This window comes from Leucoraja erinacea, chromosome 13 (genome assembly GCF_028641065.1).
Source record: "Leucoraja erinacea ecotype New England chromosome 13, Leri_hhj_1, whole genome shotgun sequence".
Lineage (NCBI taxonomy): Eukaryota > Metazoa > Chordata > Chondrichthyes > Rajiformes > Rajidae > Leucoraja > Leucoraja erinaceus.
In genome coordinates, this window is record NC_073389.1 from 3,816,438 (window position 1) to 3,837,809 (window position 21,372).

General features: G+C 46.9%; 1 protein-coding gene across 1 annotated transcript in view; it reads right to left on the reverse strand.

Annotated features, from left to right (window-relative positions):
• Nucleotides 1–927: 927 nt before the first annotated feature.
• Nucleotides 928–21,372, reverse strand: part of gpr156 (G protein-coupled receptor 156) — a 47,518-nt gene continuing 27,073 nt past the window's right edge. Inside the window, 7 exon segments of the mRNA XM_055644301.1 lie at nt 928–1,158; nt 1,161–2,100; nt 7,276–7,437; nt 11,942–12,178; nt 15,648–15,743; nt 16,782–16,907; nt 18,805–18,915. Of these exon segments, the coding sequence (XP_055500276.1) occupies nt 1,070–1,158; nt 1,161–2,100; nt 7,276–7,437; nt 11,942–12,178; nt 15,648–15,743; nt 16,782–16,907; nt 18,805–18,915 (1,761 nt within the window). The 3' untranslated portion in view covers nt 928–1,069.

Below are 21,372 nucleotides of genomic sequence, written 5' to 3' on the forward strand. Positions count from 1 at the left end.
GTGGTTAGCTTGCCAAGTTAAATGAGCTTTCCTTTTCCGATGGAAAACTATTTAGATTTCAACATATTTGAGTGTGGAATTGGCAGCGGGAAGTGTGTGAGCTGAGAGCTAGGATAAATGTTTAGGATTACTGCCATGTATTACTTATGTATATATAAAAATCCATGTGCACAAAAAATGACCCACTTAATTATTCTTTTTTTCTTTATTATATAACAATCAGTATACTGCTAACTGAGAAATCTCAATGCATGATCTTAATTTAATTATAGCAAACAAAATAAATATGCAGAAAGGAACTGCAGATGCTGGTTTAAATCAAAGATGGACACAAAAAGCTGGAGTAACTCAGCGGGTCAGACAGCATCTCTGGAGAAAAGAAACTGGTGATGTGTCGGGTCGAGATCTTTCTTCAGTCAGAAGGGTCTCAACCCGAAACGTCGTCTATTCCTTTTCTTCAGAGACGCTGTCTGACCCGCTGAGTTACTCCAGCATTTTGTGTTTATCTTCAAAATAAATTAAATACTTCAACAAAGCTAGACCATCCTCTTGAAAGAAAACTGGCAACAGATTGGTGCATTTGAAAACGTTATAAAAATTTAAAAAACATAGAAATTCAAACAGCACAGTACAGGATCAGGCCCTTCGGCCCATAATGTCTGTGCCGGATATGATGGCAAGAAAATATCATACAAAAGTGGGTTTTAAGTCCTCTTTAAAATTAACGGTTGGATGGCTATAAAAATGCTTTTGTGACCAGTGGAGTGGGGCATTATATACCTCGCTGTCTGATGTCTCTGATATACTGGAGTTACACGAGTCCTGACAACACACTTCACAATATGACCTGTGGTAGTAGCAAAACATCTCTTCGGAACTATCTGATTCTGAGTCCGAATAATCATACTGATATATTTCAGAAGATCTCTCTGCACCACCTATTTGAATTTCTTTAGAGGGTAAGTCTGTTTTCAGGTCTGAATGGGATTTGATAATACAATCTTCTCCTGAAGTCAGAGAGTGGACATGTCCATCCCCTTGTTCTGTTTTTGGAGGTGTTTGCCGGGCATTAAGGTGCATTTGTATATTTTCCACTGACTGTAACCTTGGTAGACTGCTGGACTGCTGGACCAGATTTACATCTGGTAATAGCTGGCGGTGAGTCCCTTGTAATTGAGTATGGTCAGTAGGTAATGCATTTATCGTGTCCCTGTTGGACTCTTTGTTGATATATTTTGCATGTTGAGGTGTTGAATGTAGGATGTAATATGGAGGAGGTACACTCCTTATTGAATAAAATGGTGGCCTCCTTCGTCTCATCATGTACGGAGAAATGTTATGACAGTGATGTTTCATCCACTCTGCAGTCCCACCGTATTGTCCAAGGTTCCCAGTCGGTAGGATTCGTCTTGCTTTATTTGGTGAATAGATTGTGTTCACAGCATTAACATTCAACTCTTGCAGGATCTCCTGCAGCTTCTCACTGTTCACAAACTTGCTTTTCATCTCTTTTATTGGACCGCCTATCGAAGGTTTTGCATCTGCCCCAGTTACAATTGCTGGCCGGGCTGAGGAAGAGGTGAGCATTTCACCTGAAGGATCCTGCATGATTCTCACTCGATTGTCCAAATTGCTCGGAATTTCGAATGTTATTTCCAGAGTATCGAGTGCCTTTTGAAAAGATCCTGTAATAGTCTCAGAGTTTGGATAATTCTCAGGGTCTCGGTAAAAACATCCAGAATCTTTTAAGACTTCTATCCCCTCTTGAGAATGCAAAACAGTTTCTGGACTAATCTCAGTGTCATGTCCGATTTGTCCCAAATGGCCCTGCAATGGCACAGCTTGAATGTCTTGCTGTGATACAGAGCTGTGATCTTGATTATTTAGCACGTCTGACAAAGGCTCATCCTCAAGTGAATCTCCTGTTGTTGTGTTGGGACTCATGACCGCAGAATGTATCACAGGGCTGCAAGCCGTGCTGGGTTGTGAAGCTGGAATATCATCCCTAAGCTCGTCAATGTATTCTGGCTCCATTAGATACATCAGCCTCTCCTTCACATTATTAACCTGCTCCTGCAGACATTCAATCGTTGCATTTTTCTGTGGGCGAGAAAAATAAATAACTCACAGCTAAATTATAGTTTGATGCAAACATTTTAAGGAAAATCCCAAACATTTTAAGGACTTGTTCATTAGCAATTGCCAATAATAAAAGGGAGGCAATCTTGTAAAGGGATTGCTCCATGGTTTACAGCCTCTGAATCAAGCAATAGTGAAGTACAACAATGAGATACAGCATGGAACCAGGCCCTCCAGCCCACCGAGTAGCAATCCCCGCACATTAACACTATCTTGCAATAGGGACAATTTTTACATTTACACCAAGCCAATTAACCTACAAACCTCTACGTCTTTGGAGTGTGAGAGGAAAATAAAGTTCTCGGATAAAACCCACACACAGGTCACGGAAGGAAAGTACAAACTTCGTACAGACAAGCAACTGGAGCCAGGATCGAACCCGAGTCTCTGGCGCTGTAAGCCAGCAACTACACTGCTGTGTCACTGTGCAGCCCAGGTTCATCTGTCTATAGATTGGGGAGGAAGTATTCAGTGTCTTGTAAGTACCTATTCTCTGTTTGCGATGTTTAATTAGCAATTTCACCAAGATTCTTAGCAGGGAGCTTAGAAAGGTAGTGTGCAGGAAGGAACTGCAGATGCTAGTTTACACCGAAGATAGACACAATACTCAACATCTCTGGAGAGAAGAAATGTGTGATATTTCAAGTTTAGACCTTTCTTCAGATTTAGAGTCGGGGGAGAGGGAAACTAGAGATATGGAAGGGTACACAGAGAATGTAAGGGGTGAAAATGACAGATCAAAGTGGACTACGATCAAGTCGAATGGTTCATGGTTGGCTGAGGGGAAGGTGACAATGAGGCATACAATTACTAAACTAAATCAGGACAGTGAAACTAGTTGGAGAACTAGGGTTGGGGAGGGACGGAGAGAGAGGGAAGGCAAGAGTTACTTGAAGTTAGAGGAATCAATCAACATTCATACAGCTGGGCTGTAAATGTTGTCTAATGTCATAGATACCTTCCTGCGGATGAATTTTCAGGTGGAAACAGCCACCGTTGGTTCATCGCTTTTATATCTGAAAGCATCTGAAAGGATTTCATGTACAATCCAGTATTCTCTGAGCCTTGTTCCACTTGCGTGCCATTGAGGTCCCTGTCTGATCAGGAACTGCTTGGTTGTTGGGACCATATTTATCTCTTTAATTAATTTACAATCTGTGAATAGTATTCCAGCATTAGCACATCGATAAGAGTTATCTCGGTGCTGGACAGCTGTTACATAGATAGATAGCCTTTTATTATCATTCAGAAATCTGAACGAAATTGCAGCAGTCATACATATAATACCATACAATAAAACAACAATAAACACACATTAACATCCACCACAGTGAGTCCACCCAGCATCTCCTCACTGTGATGGAGGCAAAAGTCTTAGGTCGCAGTCTCTTCCCTCCTCTTCTCCCTCTGCGCTGGGGCGATACCCCCCCCCCCGGGCGATGTTAAGAACAGTCCCGCGGCTCAAACACCGCGGCCCGGGGTGGTTGAAGCTGCCGCCCGCCAGTTCTGCCGAAGCAGCTGCTGGCCCGCGGCCGAACCCCGGACTCAGGCCACCACCGCCAGAACACCGTCCCAGCCACCCTCACGTGAGTACTGTGCCGTCTTCAGCCTCGGGCTGGGCCGCCCCGACATGGGCGCCGAACCTCCCCCGGACCGGGCCGCCCCGACTTGGGCGTCGCTTCTCCCCCCGGACCGGGCCGCCCCGACTTGGGCGCCGAACCTCCCTCGGGCTGCCAGCCCCGCACCTTCCCGAGCTCGGCCGCTCCGACGGGAGCCTCGTTTCACCCTCAGGCTGGCCGTCCTCACGGGAGCGTCCCAGCCTCTTCCAGCCCCGAGCCGGACCACCCTCACGGGAGCGAGCTCAGAGCGAGTCCTGGCGGGCTCTGCCTCCGGAGCCTCGAGGTCGTCAGCTGCGTTAGGCCTCAGCACAGACGGAGGCAGAGAAGGGGAATACGACAAAAAGGTCGCATTCCCCCGCAGGGAGAGACTGCAAACCCCGTTTCAACCCCCCCCCCCCCCAAAAAACACAAGCTAAAACCAAAAACTAGACTAAACAAACAAAATAAACAACATAAAAAACACAAAGACAACGGGACCGCCGGTAAGCCGCTGCAGCCAGAGCCGCGCCACCACTCCGAATGGGTCAGAGCTGCCAAGTTTTGTCAAAGAAATTCAGTATTCTTGTACGTGAAAATCAGTATTTTGCTGAGGAAATCAGTATTTTTACGCTGTGCCATTTTGTTGAAAAAAAGTTTGTTTTTTGTGTGCGGTCTTACCCATGTAAGAGTACAAGAATGCATAACTTTGCTGCCAATTGACATGTCTTCTACGCACCTTACTTGACAGTGCATTCATTGCCATCTCTTTGTATACTTCTGTTTGAACGGCTGCTTCCTGCTTTTAGCACCAGATGATGATGTAGAAGCCATTTTAGAAGCCTCCCTCTCCCTCCCTCCCTCGCTCCCTCTCTCTCTCCCTCCTTCCTCTCTCTCTCTCTCTCCTTCCCTCCTCCCTCCCTCCCTCCCTCCCTCCTCCCTCCATCCCTCCCCCCGCCCTCCCCACTCTAATCCTCCCTCTCCCTTCCTTTTTTTCTCCCTCTCTTATTCCCTCCCTTCCTCTCTCTCTCCCCTCTCTCCTACTCCCCCTCCTTCTCCCTCTCTCCCTCCCCTCTCCATCCTCTCCCTCTCTCCATCCCTTCCTCTCGGCCCCTTGAGCCCATCCACCGTTCTGTAAAATCAAGGCCAATCCCAATGAAACTTAAACCCACTGGTAACCTTTCCCCACTAGGCTTATCCAGAATTCTCCCACTGCCTGAAAAATAATCAAAGGCGCAAAGAGAATTCCAAAGACTTATTGTTATACGAGAATTTTCCTGAACAGTCTGTGACCCATAGCGCTGTGGCCATAGCGCTATGTTTAAAACCCATAGCGCTCCAGCCTGTAACCCTATATTTAGAGCCAACAGTGCTATACCCGACAGCTCTTTGTTTAAATTTTCACGTGTTAAACTGACAGCGCTCTGTTTAAATCTGGAGCAGGACAGGCAGCGACTCTGGAGAGAAGGAATGGATGACGTTTCTGGTCGAGACCCTTCTTCAGACTGAACTGAACTCCGTATTTAAAATCCGTATTTAACAGCACAAAATCGTACATCAGTATTCTTCTCGCATTTCCATACAAAGTGCGGAAAATCCGTACTACTTGGCAGCTCTGCTGGGTACAGCGGACTATATTATTATCCCATGGAACAGGAGCAACCCCAGTAACTCAGGTCGAACAAGTCCTTAAAAACCTCTCAAAGACCTCTCAAAGTCACTACGGTAAAAAGGGAAAGATTTAATCGGTACCTGAAGAGCAACTTTTTCACACAGAGGGTGTTGGGTATATGGAACAAGCTGCCAGAGGATGTAGTTGAGGCAGGTACTGTAACAACATTTAAAAGACACTTGGACAGGTACATGGAGAGGAAAGGTTTCGAGGGATATGGGCCAAACATGGGCATGTGGGACTAGCTTAAAGGGCTTTCTCACGGTGCGACCTGACGCAAGACTGAACAAGAGTTCAACATCGTGGGAACCTCCTGCGATAACAGTACGGCATTCGTGGACCACCGAGGACCTCCATGGCGCTAACGGCAGGTAGTCGTGTAACTTTGTAAGGTCGGGAGAAAATTCAAACATTTTTGAATTTCTCCAAGAGTGACTTGAGCACTATTTGGTGAGCGTTGCAACATTGTATGAACGCAGATGCCAGTGCGATATCCATGCGATATCCGTAATGACTCTTGTGGGTACCGTGGGAACTCCTGCGAACGGTAAACCCAGAAGCTTGACATAAGGTGAGTAAAAAAGGTGGTCTCAATATCGCCAACGGACCATGTGTCCATCGAGGACGTCCCACCTAATTGTCATTGTTTGAGAATCTTTGTCCAAATTGAGGTCTCCGTTGAAACATGGGCTTAACCCAGTGAGACTTCCTCTTAATTCTCTTTTTAATTAATCTCACCTTTCTGCCTTCACGCAAGCGTTTTCGATGCACATGTTGCGCTAATGCATACTGCGCGTCAATGAAAATAACAACCAGCCTGTACTCGAACCAACTTTGTATAGGCATGTCTGCAAATGAGCCAATTCTACGAACTGAGGATATTTATATAGTGTGTGAAAAAAAGTGACATCATTTGTGCCACGTGATTAACTACACTACAGTCCACGATGTTCATTCACGATTAACGTTAGACTGAAGGGCCTGTTTTGTGTTGTATGACTCTAACCTGTCCCTCAGTGTCAGCAACATGAAAGTGGTAGTTATTGACCAGGAAATGAAGTTGTGTGCACAACCCAGTCAGCATCAATGGTGCTGAAGATGGTCGAGTGCTTCAAGTTCCTCAGTGTAAATATCACCAATAATTTGTCCTGGATCAACTGCATTGAACCTATGGCCATGAGAGCACATCTCACACCACATCCTCAGAAGATGAAGTAAGTTTGGCATGTCTCCATTCCTCTTACCAATTTCTACAGATGAACTCTAGAAAGCATCCTATCAGGATGCATCACAACTTGGTTTGGGAACAGCTCTGCCCAAGATCGCAAGAAATTGAAGAGAGTTGTGGATGTTGTGTGGTCCTTCACACAGATGCCATGGCATTGCAGTAACTAATGCCCCTGTCCCACTTAGGAAACCTGAACGGAAACCTCTGAAGAGACTTTGCGCCCCACCCAAGGTTACCGTGCGGTTGCCGGAGGTTGCAGGTGGTTGCCGGAGGTTGCAGGTAGTGGAAGCAGGTAGGAAGACTGACAAAAACCTCCAGGAACCGCACGGAAACCTTGGGTGGGACGCAAAGTCTCCAGAGGTTTCCGTTCAGGTTTCCTAAGTGGGACAGGGGCATAATGCTATAACACTGTAAGACTATATTCAGCACTCTGGTATTTTTCTCTTTGCACTACCTGCTGTCTACTTGTGTGTGGCTCGAATATACTCATGGATAATATGATTTGACTGTTTTGCAAGCAAATAATCTTTTTCACTGTATCCCAGTGCAGGTGACAACAATAAACCATACCAATATCACAAGGTCTATGCAATATCTGAACATGACAATATTTGGATTATACAGTGTAAAAACCACTCCACCTCAGTGAGAAGACGTTTCATGGAGTTATTCTCCCCAAGCAGGTGATAGATCTGCTCGTCGCTGTACATAGAACGGAAAGTCTTGCTTGGACTATTCAAATACTTGGAAATTTGATTAGGCGTACGGTTTAATTCTTCATCAAATTTCTTCCATTGTCTGACCTGTTAAGAGAGCTCAGATAATTAATTTGCATTTGCCTTATTTCATACAAAGTTATCTTTGAAGCATGTTAATTTGTATAGAAAGGAAGTGCAGATGCTGGTTTATACCGAAGATAGACACAAAGTGCTGTAGTAACTCAGCCAGTCAGGCTGCATCTCTGGGGAAAAGGATTGATGACGTTTCGGACTGATTATAGGTTGCGGTGGGGAATCGAACTGGAAGAGAGAAGGGGCAGGACAAAGCTGGGTAGGAGTGTGTAGATGCTAGTTTATTCTGAAGGTAGACACAAAGTGCTAGAGTATATCGAAAGAGGACCCAGTATTAGATAAACAATATCTTGAGCATATTTCAATGTTTGCGAGATTTAAAAAACTCAGTTTCAGTCCACATAGGAAATAAAAGTTTGATATTTTGTCCGTGGATAGCAATGCAGAAATAGTGGGGTTTGAAACTTGGACAATTGCAAGGAGTTGCATTACGGAAACAAGTCCCAACAGATCTTTTCTCATACAACACGGTAACAGGCCCTTCAACCCAACTCGTTATTGCTGACCAAGATGCCCCATCTAAGATAGTCCCATTGCCTGCTTTTGGCCCAATGCTAGCACCAATTGGTGTTGATAATTCATGTGAGGCTTGTCCCATCTAACCTGCAAAATTTCCAACCTTCTCCCTGCCTTAACTTATCTGTGGCCGAAATCATCGTGCACATTTCCAGATTCCTAAACTGTTCTCGATCTGACTCCCCCTACTGCAGTTCTTTTTGAAAGTTCACCGGCCTGAAATGTTCATTCTTTCTCCACAGATGCTGCCTGGCATATTGATATCAGTATCAGCATTTTCTGATCTTATCCCAACCCTCTGAAGACCTGAAATTGACAAAAACTCCTCTCCCCATGATCTAAATCTGCCTAAGTGTCATTCACTCCTCACCCATCTCATTGGCTCCCAAGTAACTTGATGTTAAGCATGAGAAGGAACTGCAGATGCTGGTTTAAACCGAAGATAGGCACAAACAGCTGGAGTAACTCAGTGGGACAGGCAGCATCTCTGGAGAGAAGGTATGGGTGATGTTTCGGGTCGGGTCAGGTCTGAAGAAGGGTTTTGACCCAAAATGTCACCCATTCCTTCCCTCCAGAAATGCTGCCTGTTCCACTGAATTACTCCAGCTTTTTGTTTCTAACTTGATGGTAAAATGCCCGCTTGTATTGCCACTTTCAGGGATCTGTGAACCTTCACGCCTATGTGCCTTTATAAGTGTCAGATTTCCTAACGGTCTTGCCATTTACTGCATACTTTTCTCTTGCATTTGTCCTCCCCAAATGTACAATCTCAAACCGTTCCTGTTTAAGATAGACACAAAATTCTGGAGTAAGTCAGCGGGACAGGCAGCATCTCTGGAGAGAAGGGATGGGCGACGTTTCAGGTTGAGACCCTTCTTCAGACTGAAGCAGACAGACGTTACCCATCCCTTCTCTCCAGAGATGCTGCCTGTCCCGCTGAGTTACTCCAGCATTTTGTGTCTATCTTCGGTTTAAACCAGCATCTGCAGTTCCTTCCTATACACACCGCTCCTGATTAAACTCCATTTGCCTTTTATCATTTACTCAACTCCTGATCCAAGTTATATTTATCTGAGGCTGTAGTTTTGTAACAGCTTTGTGCAAACTTGGTTAGAATAACTCCCAGAAGTTATCTAGTGTGCTCTCAGCAGCCAGCCAAATATGTGACTGAAGGGGGCCAGGAATTCTGACGGTCTTTTACTATTGTAAAAGCAATATCATTTAAAAAAAAGGTTTTACAGCAATTAATCAGCCATCTTTGTCTTTAACAAATCAAAAGTGGAATTCAGTGCATTGCATGGAGAATTCAATCCTAACCACATCAACTTTTATGTGTCTTTACACTTTGCACATTTGCATCTGCATCACATCTGCTCACTAACTTTCGCAAGAAGGTCTTTAAATGAAGCTTTGCCCTGTCCCACAGATTTTGTTTTAGGCAAAGTACGTGCATTCGTAGAACGGTTCTCATTTCATGTATTTAATAGCAGATCTTAAAAAATGTTCCAGACACAGCCTGTGCAAATAAGTGAACACGATAGCACTAAACTTCCTGGCTGGCTCCAGCCAATTCCCAGCTGAACTGGAAGCCAGCCCTGAAGCTGACTGTGCTGAGATTCCCCACTATTTATGCTGGGGAGTGCTGTCTGATCCTGTGCCAGCTTAAAACTGGCGCAAGAACTGTCAGTTCACTGATTTCATTTGGGGTTGCGGATATGCAGGGAAGAATAAGGTAAGATTTTTAACTATTGGCTTGCTTTCAATGACTTAGAAGTGTTTTTAAATGTTTTAGTTAATATTTTCTTCAAAAACTGTTATGAGAGAGTTAAGTGTGTTTAATTGTCAAATGTACCAGCAATGGAACACTAAAATTCTTGCTGCAACTTTTCAGGCCCATTAACACAATATCACGCAGTTAGATATACAATCATTAATAGTACAATACATTAATAATCAATAATACTTGGTAACCAGACCAGAAAAGAACACAAAACCAAAGTTCACAATGCAACCAAAACGTTTGGGGAAACAAGGAACTGCAGATGCTGGTTTACAAAAACAGACACAAAGTGCTGGAGTATCTCAGCAGTTCAGGCAGCATCTCTGGAGAACATGGATAGGTGATGTTTCGGGTTGGAACCATTCTTCGGACTGACTTCGGTGGGGGGGGAAGAAAGTTAGATGACAGGAGAGGCAGCGCAAAGCCTGGCGAGTGATAGGTGGATACAGATGATAGGCAGATGGTTGGACAAAGATGAATGAGCCAGAGATGAAAAAAAGGGTGTGAGATGAAGAGAGAAGGACTGCGAAATCTGAAGCCAGAGAGCGGTCACGGTGGCGCAGCGGTAGGGCCTTACAGCGAATGCAGCACCGGAATTCAATCCCGACTACGGGTGCCGTCTGTACGGAGCATGAGTGTTAAAATAAAATAAAATAACAGTCATTTGTTTAATTTAGTTAGAAACATAGAAAAATATGTGCAGGAATAGGCCATTCGGCCCTTTGAGTTTTATTGTAAGTGACTAGGCCAAGTGCAGACCCGTTGGGTCTGTTCCCCCAACGTGCGGTTGAAGGGGGGGGGGGGGGCAGCATGCGGCATCACACACGTTAACGACCCTCCCACACAAACTAACTGCCTCCCTGCACACATGCTAACTACCCCCCTTGTTAATATATGAATATTATTAATTTGCTCAGTTTACCCCATAATCGGCCTATCTACTGATGCATAGCCCCCAACTCGCAGGCGTGTCTAGAGAAGGGGGGGGGGGGGGGTAGAGAGTGAGGGCAGAGAGAGAGAGAGAGAAGGAGAGAGGGAGAGAGGGAGAGGGAGAGGGAGGGGGAGAGAGGGGAGGGGGGGAGAGGAAGGGGGGGGGAGGGGGAGAGGGAGGGGGGGGGGAGTGGGGGGAGGGAGGGAGGGGAGGGAGAGGGGGAGGGAGAGGGGAGGGGGAGGGGGGGGGAGGAGAGGGGGGAGGGGGGGGGGGGGGGGGAGGGGGGGACAGAGGGGGGGGAACAGGGATGAGGGGGGACGGGGGGGGACAGGGAGGGGGGGACAGATCTCGCGGGGCTGGCCTCGCGGGGCTGCTGGTCCCGACATCGTGCTGAGCTCCAAAAATCTTGCTCTGTCCGAAAAGCACGCGCTCCAACAGCCTGTCGGCCCGCAGGCGCATTCAGGGCACTTGCAGCGTCTCGATGGGCGTACGCAGCGTCTTGACTTCGTATGCAGTGTCTTGACGGCGTATGCCTAACGTGTGGCATCGCACGATTACGTCACCGCCCGGCATGTCGTTGCATGAAGACGTCACCGCCCGACGCCGTGCGACGTCCAAATTCAGTCGACCCGCCTCCTGCCCAGCTGATTGGGCGAGTATGATGTCGGGACCATACGCCTCCGCAGTTCGAATTGGGACCGGCCCCGCGCGGCCGTACGCCTCAAGTGACCACGTTTGGTCGCGAGGCTCTGAGCGAGCCGGGGGCTGGAGCGGGCGGGCGGGCATAGGAGTGTAGATGCGGGAGGCGTGGCGCGAGCGTACTTGGAGCGGGCGTAGGGGGGGGGGCCAGTGGAGGAGGGCCGGGCTGCCAAATGAAGAGAGAGAGAGAAGCGGCTTGGATTGGTCGGCATGTGGGCATTGTGAAGTCAGCAGCTGGTAAGAGCCGTTCAGATCTTAAAAATTGATTTTTGTTTGAGTTTTGTGATCAACTTTACTCAAAATCTGGGGAAATAATTGACTAAGGAGTGGATGTACGAATGTAAAAGTAAAATCGCTAGCGAAATGGTAAAAATGTCGGCGTTTTTGCATCTGGTTTGCACGGAGTAACGATTCAAATGCAAAATGCCGTACACCCACACACCCACAGAGTTTTAAAAGTATATAGATTCTGAATGTTGGAGACATTGAGGGTGAAGTTTCAATACTGCATGTATTGCATCTTTTCTTACCTGTGGAATGAAGATGAGACAGTTGATTGTTGAGGTGCAGACAAAGATTCCTGCAGTGGTGACACCGTAGGTTAGGTTGGGCCAGGAATCCAGGAATCTGATGATGGGGATGATAATTCCTGCGGTGAACATGACCACGTAAACTCCCACCATGATGGTGGTGGTCTGGTTAACGGGGGGAGAGCTGACATTGCTCGTTAGACCAGCTAGATAGGTACCATACAGCACAAGACTCCCCTGTGTGACAAAGAATAAGTAGTTGTCAGTATCATGTCACTGTTCCCACAGAACTAAATAGCCTTTTTGAGGATGTAACTAGGAAAATGGACAAAGGAGAGCTAGTGGATGTAGTGTACCTGGACTTTCATAAGGTCCCACGTAGGAGATTAGTGCTGACATGGATAGAAAATTGGTTGGCAGACAGGAAACAAAGAGTATGGATTAACGGGTCCCTTTCAGAATGGCATGCAGTGACTAGTGGGGTACCGCAAGGCTCGGTGTTGGGACCGCAGCTATTTACAATATACATCAATGATTTGGATGAAGGGATTCAAAGTAACATTAGCAAATTTGCATATGACACAAAGCTGGGTGGCAGTGTGAACTGTGAGGAGGATGCTATGAGAATGTAGGGTGACTTGGACAGGTTGGGGGAGTGGGCAGATGCATGGCAGATGCAGTTTAATGTGGATAAATGTGAGGTTATCCACTTTGGTATCAAAAACAGGAAGTCAGATTACTATCTAAATGGCGTCAAGTTGGGAAAAGGGGAAGTACAACGGGATCTGAGGGGCCTTGTTCATCAGTCTATGACTGTCATATGCTGAGAGAATGGAGTGGCTGGGCTTGTACAATCTGGAGTTTAGAAGGATGAGAGGGAATCTTATTGAAACATATAAGATTGTTAAGGGTTTGGACATGCTAGAGGTAGGAAACATGTTCCCGATGTTGGGGGAGTCCAGAACCAGAGGCCACAGTTTAAGAATAAGGGGTAAGCCATTTAGAACGGAGACGAGGAATCACTTTTTCTCACAGAGAATTGTGAGTCTGTGGAATTCTAAGTCTCAGAGGACGGTGGAAGCCGGTTCACTGGATACTTTCAAGAGAGAGCTCGATAGGGCTCTTAAAGATAGAGGAGTCAGGGGATATGGGGAGAAGGCAGGATTCAGATTCAGATTCAGATTCAACTTTAATTGTCTTTGTCAATGTACAGTACAGAGACAACGAAATGCAATTAGCATCTCCCTGGAAGAGCGACATAGAATATGATTTCAATAAATAAATCTATTTACATGTATACAGTCATATTGTTTTTCCTGTGGGAGGAGTGTCCGGGGGGGGGGTGATTGGCAGTCACCGAGGTATTGGCAGTCACCGAGGTACAGTGTTGAGGGCCGCAAGGAAGAAGCTGTTCCTGGACCTGCTGGTCCGGCAACGGAGAGACCTGTAGCACCTCCCGGATGGTAGGAGGGTAAACAGTCCATGGTTGGGGTGAGAGCAGTCCTTGGCGATGCTGAGCGCCCTCCGCAGACAACGCTTGCTTTGGACAGACTCAATGGAGGGGAGCGAGGAACCGGTGATGCGTTGGGCAATTTTCACCACCCTCTGCAGTGCTTTCCGGTCGGAGACAGAGCAGTTGCCATACCATACTGTGATACAGTTGGTAAGGATGCTCTCGATGGTGCAGCGGTAGAAGTTCACCAGAATCTGAGGACACAGATGGACCTTCTTCAGTTTCCTCAGGAAGAAGAGACGCTGGTGAGCCTTCTTGACCACAGTTGAGGTATTGTGGGTCCAAGAGAGGTCATCGGAGATGTTGACCCCCAGGAACCTGAAGCTGGAAACACGTTCCATCTCCGTCCCGTTGATGTGGGTGGGGGTGTGTGTGCCGCCCCTAGACTTCCTGAAGTCTACAATGAGCTCCTTGGTCTTCTTGGAGTTAAGGGCCAGGTTGTTGTCAGCGCACCATGCTGCTAGGAGCTGGACCTCCTCCCTATAGGCCGACTCATCGTTGTTGCTGATGAGGCCAATCACCGTTGTATCATCTGCATACTTGATTATGGTGTTAGTACCATGTACAGGTGTGCAGTCGTAGGTGAAGAGGGAATAGAGGAGGGGGCTCAGCACACAGCCCTGTGGAACGCCGGTGTTCAGGGTGAGGGTTGAAGAGGTGTGCTTGTCTAACCTCAACAGACTGGGGTCTGTTGGTTAGAAAGTCCAGTATCCAGTTGCAGAGGGAGGGGTCGATGCCCAGGTTACTGAGTTTGGTGATCAGTTTACAGGGTATAATGGTGTTGAATGCTGAGCTGTAATCGATGAACAGCATTCTTACGTAAGTGTCTCTGTTGTCGAGGTGGGAGAGGGCGGAATGAAGTGCCGTTGAGATGACATCCTCCGTACCCCTGTTCTTGCGGTAGGCAAACTGATAGGGATCCAATGTGGGGGGTAGGCAGCCTTTGAGGTGTGTCAGGACCAGCCTCTTGAAGCACTTGGTGATGATGGGGGTAAGTGCAACTGGGCGGAAGTCGTTGAGGCTTGCCGCAGTGGAGTGTTTTGGCACCGGCACGATGGAGGTGGTTTTAAGGCACGTGGGGACAACTGCTTGGGCAAGTAACAGGTTGAAGATGTCAGTCCAGACGTCTGTCAGCTGCTCAGCACAGGCCCCGAGATGCCGTCAGGGCCAGCAGCCTTACGTGCATTAGTCCTACTCAGTGCCACGTACACGTCGTAGGGGGTGAGTGTGAGGGGTTGGTGATCAGCAGGGAGCACAGCCTTGATGGCTGTCTCTAGATTGTCCCTGTCGAAGCGGCCATAGAAGTGGTTAAGCTCCTCAAGGAAGGAGGCGTCGCTGGATGTGGGGGTGGTGATTGGGGATGTTCAGCCATGATCACATTGTATGGCGGTGTTGGCTCGAAGGATCAAATGGCCTACTCCTGCACCTATTGTCTATTGTCTATAATATTAACTAAGTTTGTATTATTGCACGTGCATGGGCAACACGGTGGCACGGCGGTAAAGTTGCTGCCATACAGCGCTTGCAGTGCAGGAGACACGGGTTCGATCCCGACTATGGGGGCTGTCTGTAGGGAGTTTGCATGTTCTCCCCGCGACTGCGTGGATTTTCTCCGAGATCTTCGGTTTCCTCCCACACTCCAAAGGCGTACAGGTTTGTAGGTTAATTGGCTTGGCATAAGTGTAAATTGTCCCTAGTGTGTGTCGGATAGTGTTAATGTGCAGGGATCGCTGGTCGGTGCGGACTCGGTGGGCTGAAGGCCCTGTTTCCGCACTGCATCTCTAAACTAAACAAAGTCCATCACTCCCTGAAAGTGGTAACTCGAGCAGTTTGAGCGGTAACAAAGTCTTCTGTAAATTGCTGCTTGTGAGGAGGGTGTGGATGAGAAAGTGGCATAAAGTGGCATAAACTAGTGAGGACGGGTGATCGATGGTTGGCATGGACTCGGTGGGCCGAAGGGCCTGTTTCCATGCGGTATCTTTCAATCAATCAATGAGGGCGTCTCCATAACGACAGCATTATCAGGACTACAATGCCTGGAAAGCAATTGAGCTGTAACTTTAACTGTGGCTCTCTCCACAGGTGCTGCTGAGTATTTCTACCATTTCTGTTTATATATTCCTCCCAGACAGAGAACAAAGAAAAAACATTGGAGTTGAGCTTCGAGTGGAAAAATAAACGAAATATTCCTACCTTTAGAAGTGAAATAAGAATAATCCAGATGTCTGTATAGTGGGATGAACACCATTTAATTGTTGTGATGGAGTAAGACAGATCTTTCTCAATTGCCTGTGGGACAAAAAAACATCCAGAAAAGCCATTAGGGACTACAATCTGAATTGTTTATTTTCCTTTCTGCCTGTGCAATACTCATAGGAGACTGACTCTCCTATCAATGTCAAATTAAAACACGTTTACTGGAGATACAAGAATCTGCAAACACTGGAACCATAAGCAAAAAGCCAAAGTGCTGGAGGAACTCAGCGGATCAGGTAACATCTGTGGGGGGGATGGCAGACGATGTTTGGGTTGGAACCCTTCTTCATATGAATTACGAGTAGGATTATATTATATTTACTAGAATGTTGCCTGGGTTTCAGCAACTAAGTTACAGAGAAAGGTTGAACAAGTTAGGGCTTTATTCTTTGGAGCGCAGAAGGTTAAGGGGGGACTTGATAGAGGTTTTTAAAATGACGAGAGGGATAGACAGAGTTGACGTGGAAAAGCTTTTCCCACTGAGAGTAGAGAAGATTCAAACAAGGGGACATGACATGCGAATTAAGGGACTGAAGTTTAGGGGTAACATGAGGGGGAACTTCTTTACTCAGAGAGTGGTAGCTGTGTGGAATGAGCTTCCAGTGAAGGTGGTGGAGGCAGGTTCGTTTTTATCATTTAAAAATAAATTGGATAGTTATATGGATGGGAAGGGAATGGAGGGTTATGGTCTGAGCGCAGGTATATGGGACTAGGGGAGATTATGTGTTCGGCACGGACTAGAAGGGTCGAGATGGCCTGTTTTTCCGTGCTGAATTGTTATATGGTTATTAGAGCATCTTACCCCCCCCCACTCTCTCCACAATATCATGTCTGATCTTCCGCCTCAGTCACTCTTTTCCAGCTTTCTCCATCGGGCCTGAAGAAGGGTCCCAGCCCGAAACATTGTCTGTCCGTTCCCTCCACAGATGCTGCCCAACCCGCTGAGTTCCTCCAGCACTTTACATTTTGCTCAAAATTAGTTTCCATTTGACATTCCCTTTTTTTATGACCACTCATCGCACTTTTAAAGCTGTCTGTGTGAGCACCAACGTTGAACGAGTTGTACTTTACCCTTATTGCTGCATTTATGGATTGTGTACACTCCAGCGGATCAGCAATGCCCCACGTCACCAGAACCAGCACATCCACGCCAATCACCCCCGCTACCAGCCCCAGTAACTGCACGTCTTTGATGATCTGAAAGGCAAAGCAAATTTGGTTCATTATATCACAACAACTTGACAGCTGGATTTGTTCACCTCAGACACAGAGATACATGCTCACACATCACCAGACTCAGGAGCAGCTTCCTCCCCTTCTCTTATCAGATCCTTCTAAACGATCCTTCATAAGTGAGACTACGGTCTGATTCACCTCTACCCTAATGAAGACGTTGGACTTTGTCTCTGGAACTGGTGCACAGTGGTAGAGTTGCTGCCTAATGCCCCTGTCCCACTTAAGAAACCTGAACGGCAACCTCTGAAGACTTTGCGCCCCACCCAAGGTTTCCGTGCGGTTTCCGGAGGTTGCAGGTGGTTGCCGGAGGTTGCAGGTAGTGGAAGCAGGTAGGGAGACTGACAAAAAACCTCCGGGAACCTCACGGAAACCTTGGGCGGGGTGCAAAGTCTCCAGAGGTTTCCGTTCAGGTTTCCTAAGTGGGACAGGGGCATTGCAGCGAATGCAGTGCCGTTGACCCGGGTTCCATCCCGACTACAGGTACACATGACAATAATAAATCGAAACGTTAAAGATGCAATCATTTAAATGGCACTACTCTCATATCTGCCTCCACCACCAATCCTAGCAGTGTGTTCCAGGCACCAACCATCCTCTGTGTAGAAAACCTGCCCTTAAACTTTGCTCTCCTCACCTTAATGCAATGCACTCTAGTCTTTGATATTTCTACCCTGGGAGGAAGACTTTGTGTCTGGTTTTGAATGTATGCCTAAATTAAAAATAAATAATGCTTAACATTTCACTCCTCCTCTCCTTATCTGACACCCTTTTGACTCCTTTTCATGCCTCGTCTTTGTCAAGTATTCCACCCATCTGCCAACTGCCCCCCCCCCACCCCCCCACTCACCTGTATCCACCTTTCACGTGCCAGGATTTGTCCTACCCCGCCTCTCCCCTCCGCTCCATCTGTCTGAAGAAAGGGTCCCGATCCAAAAACATATTTTACCTTCCCTACACAGATGCTGCCTGAGCTGCTGAGTTCCTCCAGCTCCTTGTGTCCTTTTTGGTAATCCAATATTTCCAGTTCCTACTTTCGAGATTGTTCCCTGGGATGGTTCACGAGATTGATCCCTGGGATGGCGGGACTGTCATATGCGGACAGATCGAAAAGACTAGGCTTGTATTCACTGGAGTTTAGAAGGATGAGGGGTTATCTTATAGAAACATGTAAAATTATAAAAGGACTGGACAAGCTAGATGCAGGAAAAATGTTCCCAGTGTTGGGCGAGCCCAGAACCAGGGGCCACAGCCATAGAATAAAGGGGAGGCCATTTAAGATTGAGGTGAGAAAAAAACGTTTTCACCCAGAGAGTTGTGAATTTGTGGAATTCCCTGCCACAGAGGGCAGTGGAGTCCAAGTCACTGGATGGATTTATGAGAGAGTTAGATAGAGCTCTAGGGGCTAGTGGAATCAAGGGATATGGGGTGAAGGCAGGCACGGGTTATTGATTAGGGATGATCAGCCATGATCACATTGAATGGTGGCGCTGGCTCGAAGGGCCGAATGGCCTCCTCCTGCACCTATTTTCCATATTTCTGACATCCTACAAGGTATCCTTGAGCCCCATGTCACAGTCACCCCAATTATTGTGTAGGAAGGTGTTGGTTTACATCAAAGATAGACACAAAATGCTGGAGTAACTCAGCGGGACAGACAGCATCTCTGGAGAGTAGGAATGGGTGACGTTTTTGGTCGAAGATGGGTCCCAACATGAAACGTCGCCCATTCCTTCTCTCCAAAGATCTCACGCCTATTGTTGTATATTAAGCCAACAAATATAAACAATGTTCTCCTATGCCATGGACTCATACAAGCCTGGAGATAACTTGGGTGGTGTGAGTTCACTTGGTGGCTTACCACTCGCTTCTCAGGGATTCGTTGAGTGAAGACCTTGTACAGGCGCCAGCTCTTCCCCAGTATGGGTCCAAATATCAAAGAGGTTCCTATGCACAGTGTCCAGATGCGAATCTGTAATTTAAAATAAAACTTTCACCAAAATGTACTGAAGTTAACAACAGCCACACGGCACCCACAGTGTTGCTTTTCCTGCCATGCCAGGCAGCTGAGAAGTGAATATACCAGCAGGCATGTCGGAAAGAGCTACTATTTTCATTGCGAGGCACCATTTGTGTTTGTTACCTGATCTGAGTCTGCCACTTCACATCTACGCTCAATGAAACTGAGAGACATGATATCAGACTCAGAAAGAAAAGCAGAGCAATGATTCAATGGATATCAAAAAAAATTGCCTCTAGCTTAACATTGATCTGTGCCACCGGAAACACTGGCAGGGACCGCTCCCTCCGTAACTCCCTGGTCAATTCGTCTCTTCCCACCTAAACCACCCCCTCTCCTGGTACTTTCCCTTGCAACCGCAGGAAATGCTACACTTGTCACTTTACCTCCCCCCTTGACTCCATCCAAGGACCTAAGCAGTCTCTCCAGGTGCGGCAGAGGCTCGTCTGCACCTCCTCCAACCTCATCTATTGCATCCGCTGCTTTAGGTGTCAGCTGCTCTGTATCGGTGAGACCAAGCGTAGGCTTGGCGATCGCTTCGCCCAACACCTCCGCTCGGTTCGCAATAACCAGCCTGATCTCCCGGTGGCCAGCACTTCAACTCCCCCTCCCATTCCGAATCCGACCTTTCTGTCCTAGGCCTCCTCCATGGCCAGAGTGAGGCCCACCGTAAACTGGAGGAGCAGCACCTCATATTTCACTTGGGTAGTTTAGATGCTGCCCCACCCGCTGGGTTTCTCCAGTATTTTTGTCTACCTTCGATTTTCCAGCATCTGCAGTTCTTTCTTAAACAACCAGCATTTCATTATCTCCGTTTCCACTTGATTTTCATTGTACCTGTACCTCGCTGTACACGTGCATGTGACAATAAATCCAACTCAACTACACCACTGAAGGGATCTGTAAGAGTCGCTGCCTCAAAAAGGCAGCCAGCATCATCAAAGACCCACACAACCCTGGCCACGCTCCCATTTCACTGCTACCATGTACATGGTAAATGGTAGGGAATTGAAGAATACAGTTGAACAGAGGGATCTGGGTATAACCGTGCATAGTTCCTTGAAGGTGGAATCTCATATAGATAGGGTGGTAAAGAAAGCCTTTGGTATGCTAGCCTTTATAAATCAGAGCATTGAGTATAGAAGCTGGGATGTAATGTTAAAATTATACAAGGCATTGGTGAGACCAAATCTGGACAATGGTGTACAATTTTGGTCGCCCAATTATAGGAAGGATGTCAACAAAATAGAGAGAGTACAGAGGAGATTTACTAGAATGTTGCCTGGGTTTCCACAACTAAGTTACAGAGATAGGTTGAATAAGTTAGGTCTTTATTCTCTGGAGCGCAGAAGGTTAAGGGGGGACTTGATAGAGGTCTTTAAAATGATGAGAGGGATAGACAGAGTTGATGTGGACAAGCTTTTCCCTTTGAGAATAGGGAAGATTCAAACAAGAGGACATGACTTCAGAATTAAGGGACAGAAGTTTAGGGGTAATATGAGGGGGAAATTCTTTACTCAGAGAGTGGTAGAGGTGTGGAATGAGCTTCCAGTGGAAGTGGTGGAGGCAGGTTGATTGGTATCATTTAAAAATAAATTGGATAGGCATATGGATGAGAAGGGAATGGAGGGTTATGGTATGAGTGCAGGCAGGTGGGACTAAGGGGAAAAAAAGTTGTTCGGCACGGACTTGTAGGGCCGAGATGGCCTGTTTCCGTGCTGTAATTGTTATATGGTTATATGGTTATACCATCAGGAAGAAGGTACAGGAGCCTGAAAACTGGCCACCAGGTTCAACAACAGAAGATAGACACTAAAAGCTGAGTCTGAAGAAGGGTCTCAACCGAAAATGTCACCTTTTCCTTTTCTCCAGAGATGCTGTCTGACCTGCTGAGTTACTCCAGCTTTTTGTGTCTATCTTCGGTTTAAACCAGCATCTGCAGTTCCTTCCTACACAGATTCAAGTACACCTTCTTCCCAGGACTAACCTCAGCAACTATAATCTTCTACGGACTGTGTCTTTGGTTGCCTGAAGCCCATAGTTTGTTTTTTTCCCCCATTAGTGTTGTGATTATTAATCTATTGAAAAGAACACAAAGTGCTGGAGTAACTCAGCAGGTTAGGCAACATCCCTGGAGAACATAAGATAGGTAATGTTTCTGGTTGAGACCAAGAGCGGAACTCGCTATCAAAACATGGAGGGGACGGAGGACACAATTTTTTGTCGGCCGCGCGCGCATGCGCACACTCACACACACGTGCACGAGGCTTCGGAGGCTCAATCCAACACTAAATGCAGCTCAACTCTGCCTGTCTCACCAGGTTAACTACAGCCCTGTCTGGACTGACGGGACACCAACGCTGATTCTCCGCACTGGCCATATTTCCCGCAAGTCCAGGAAGGCTGTAG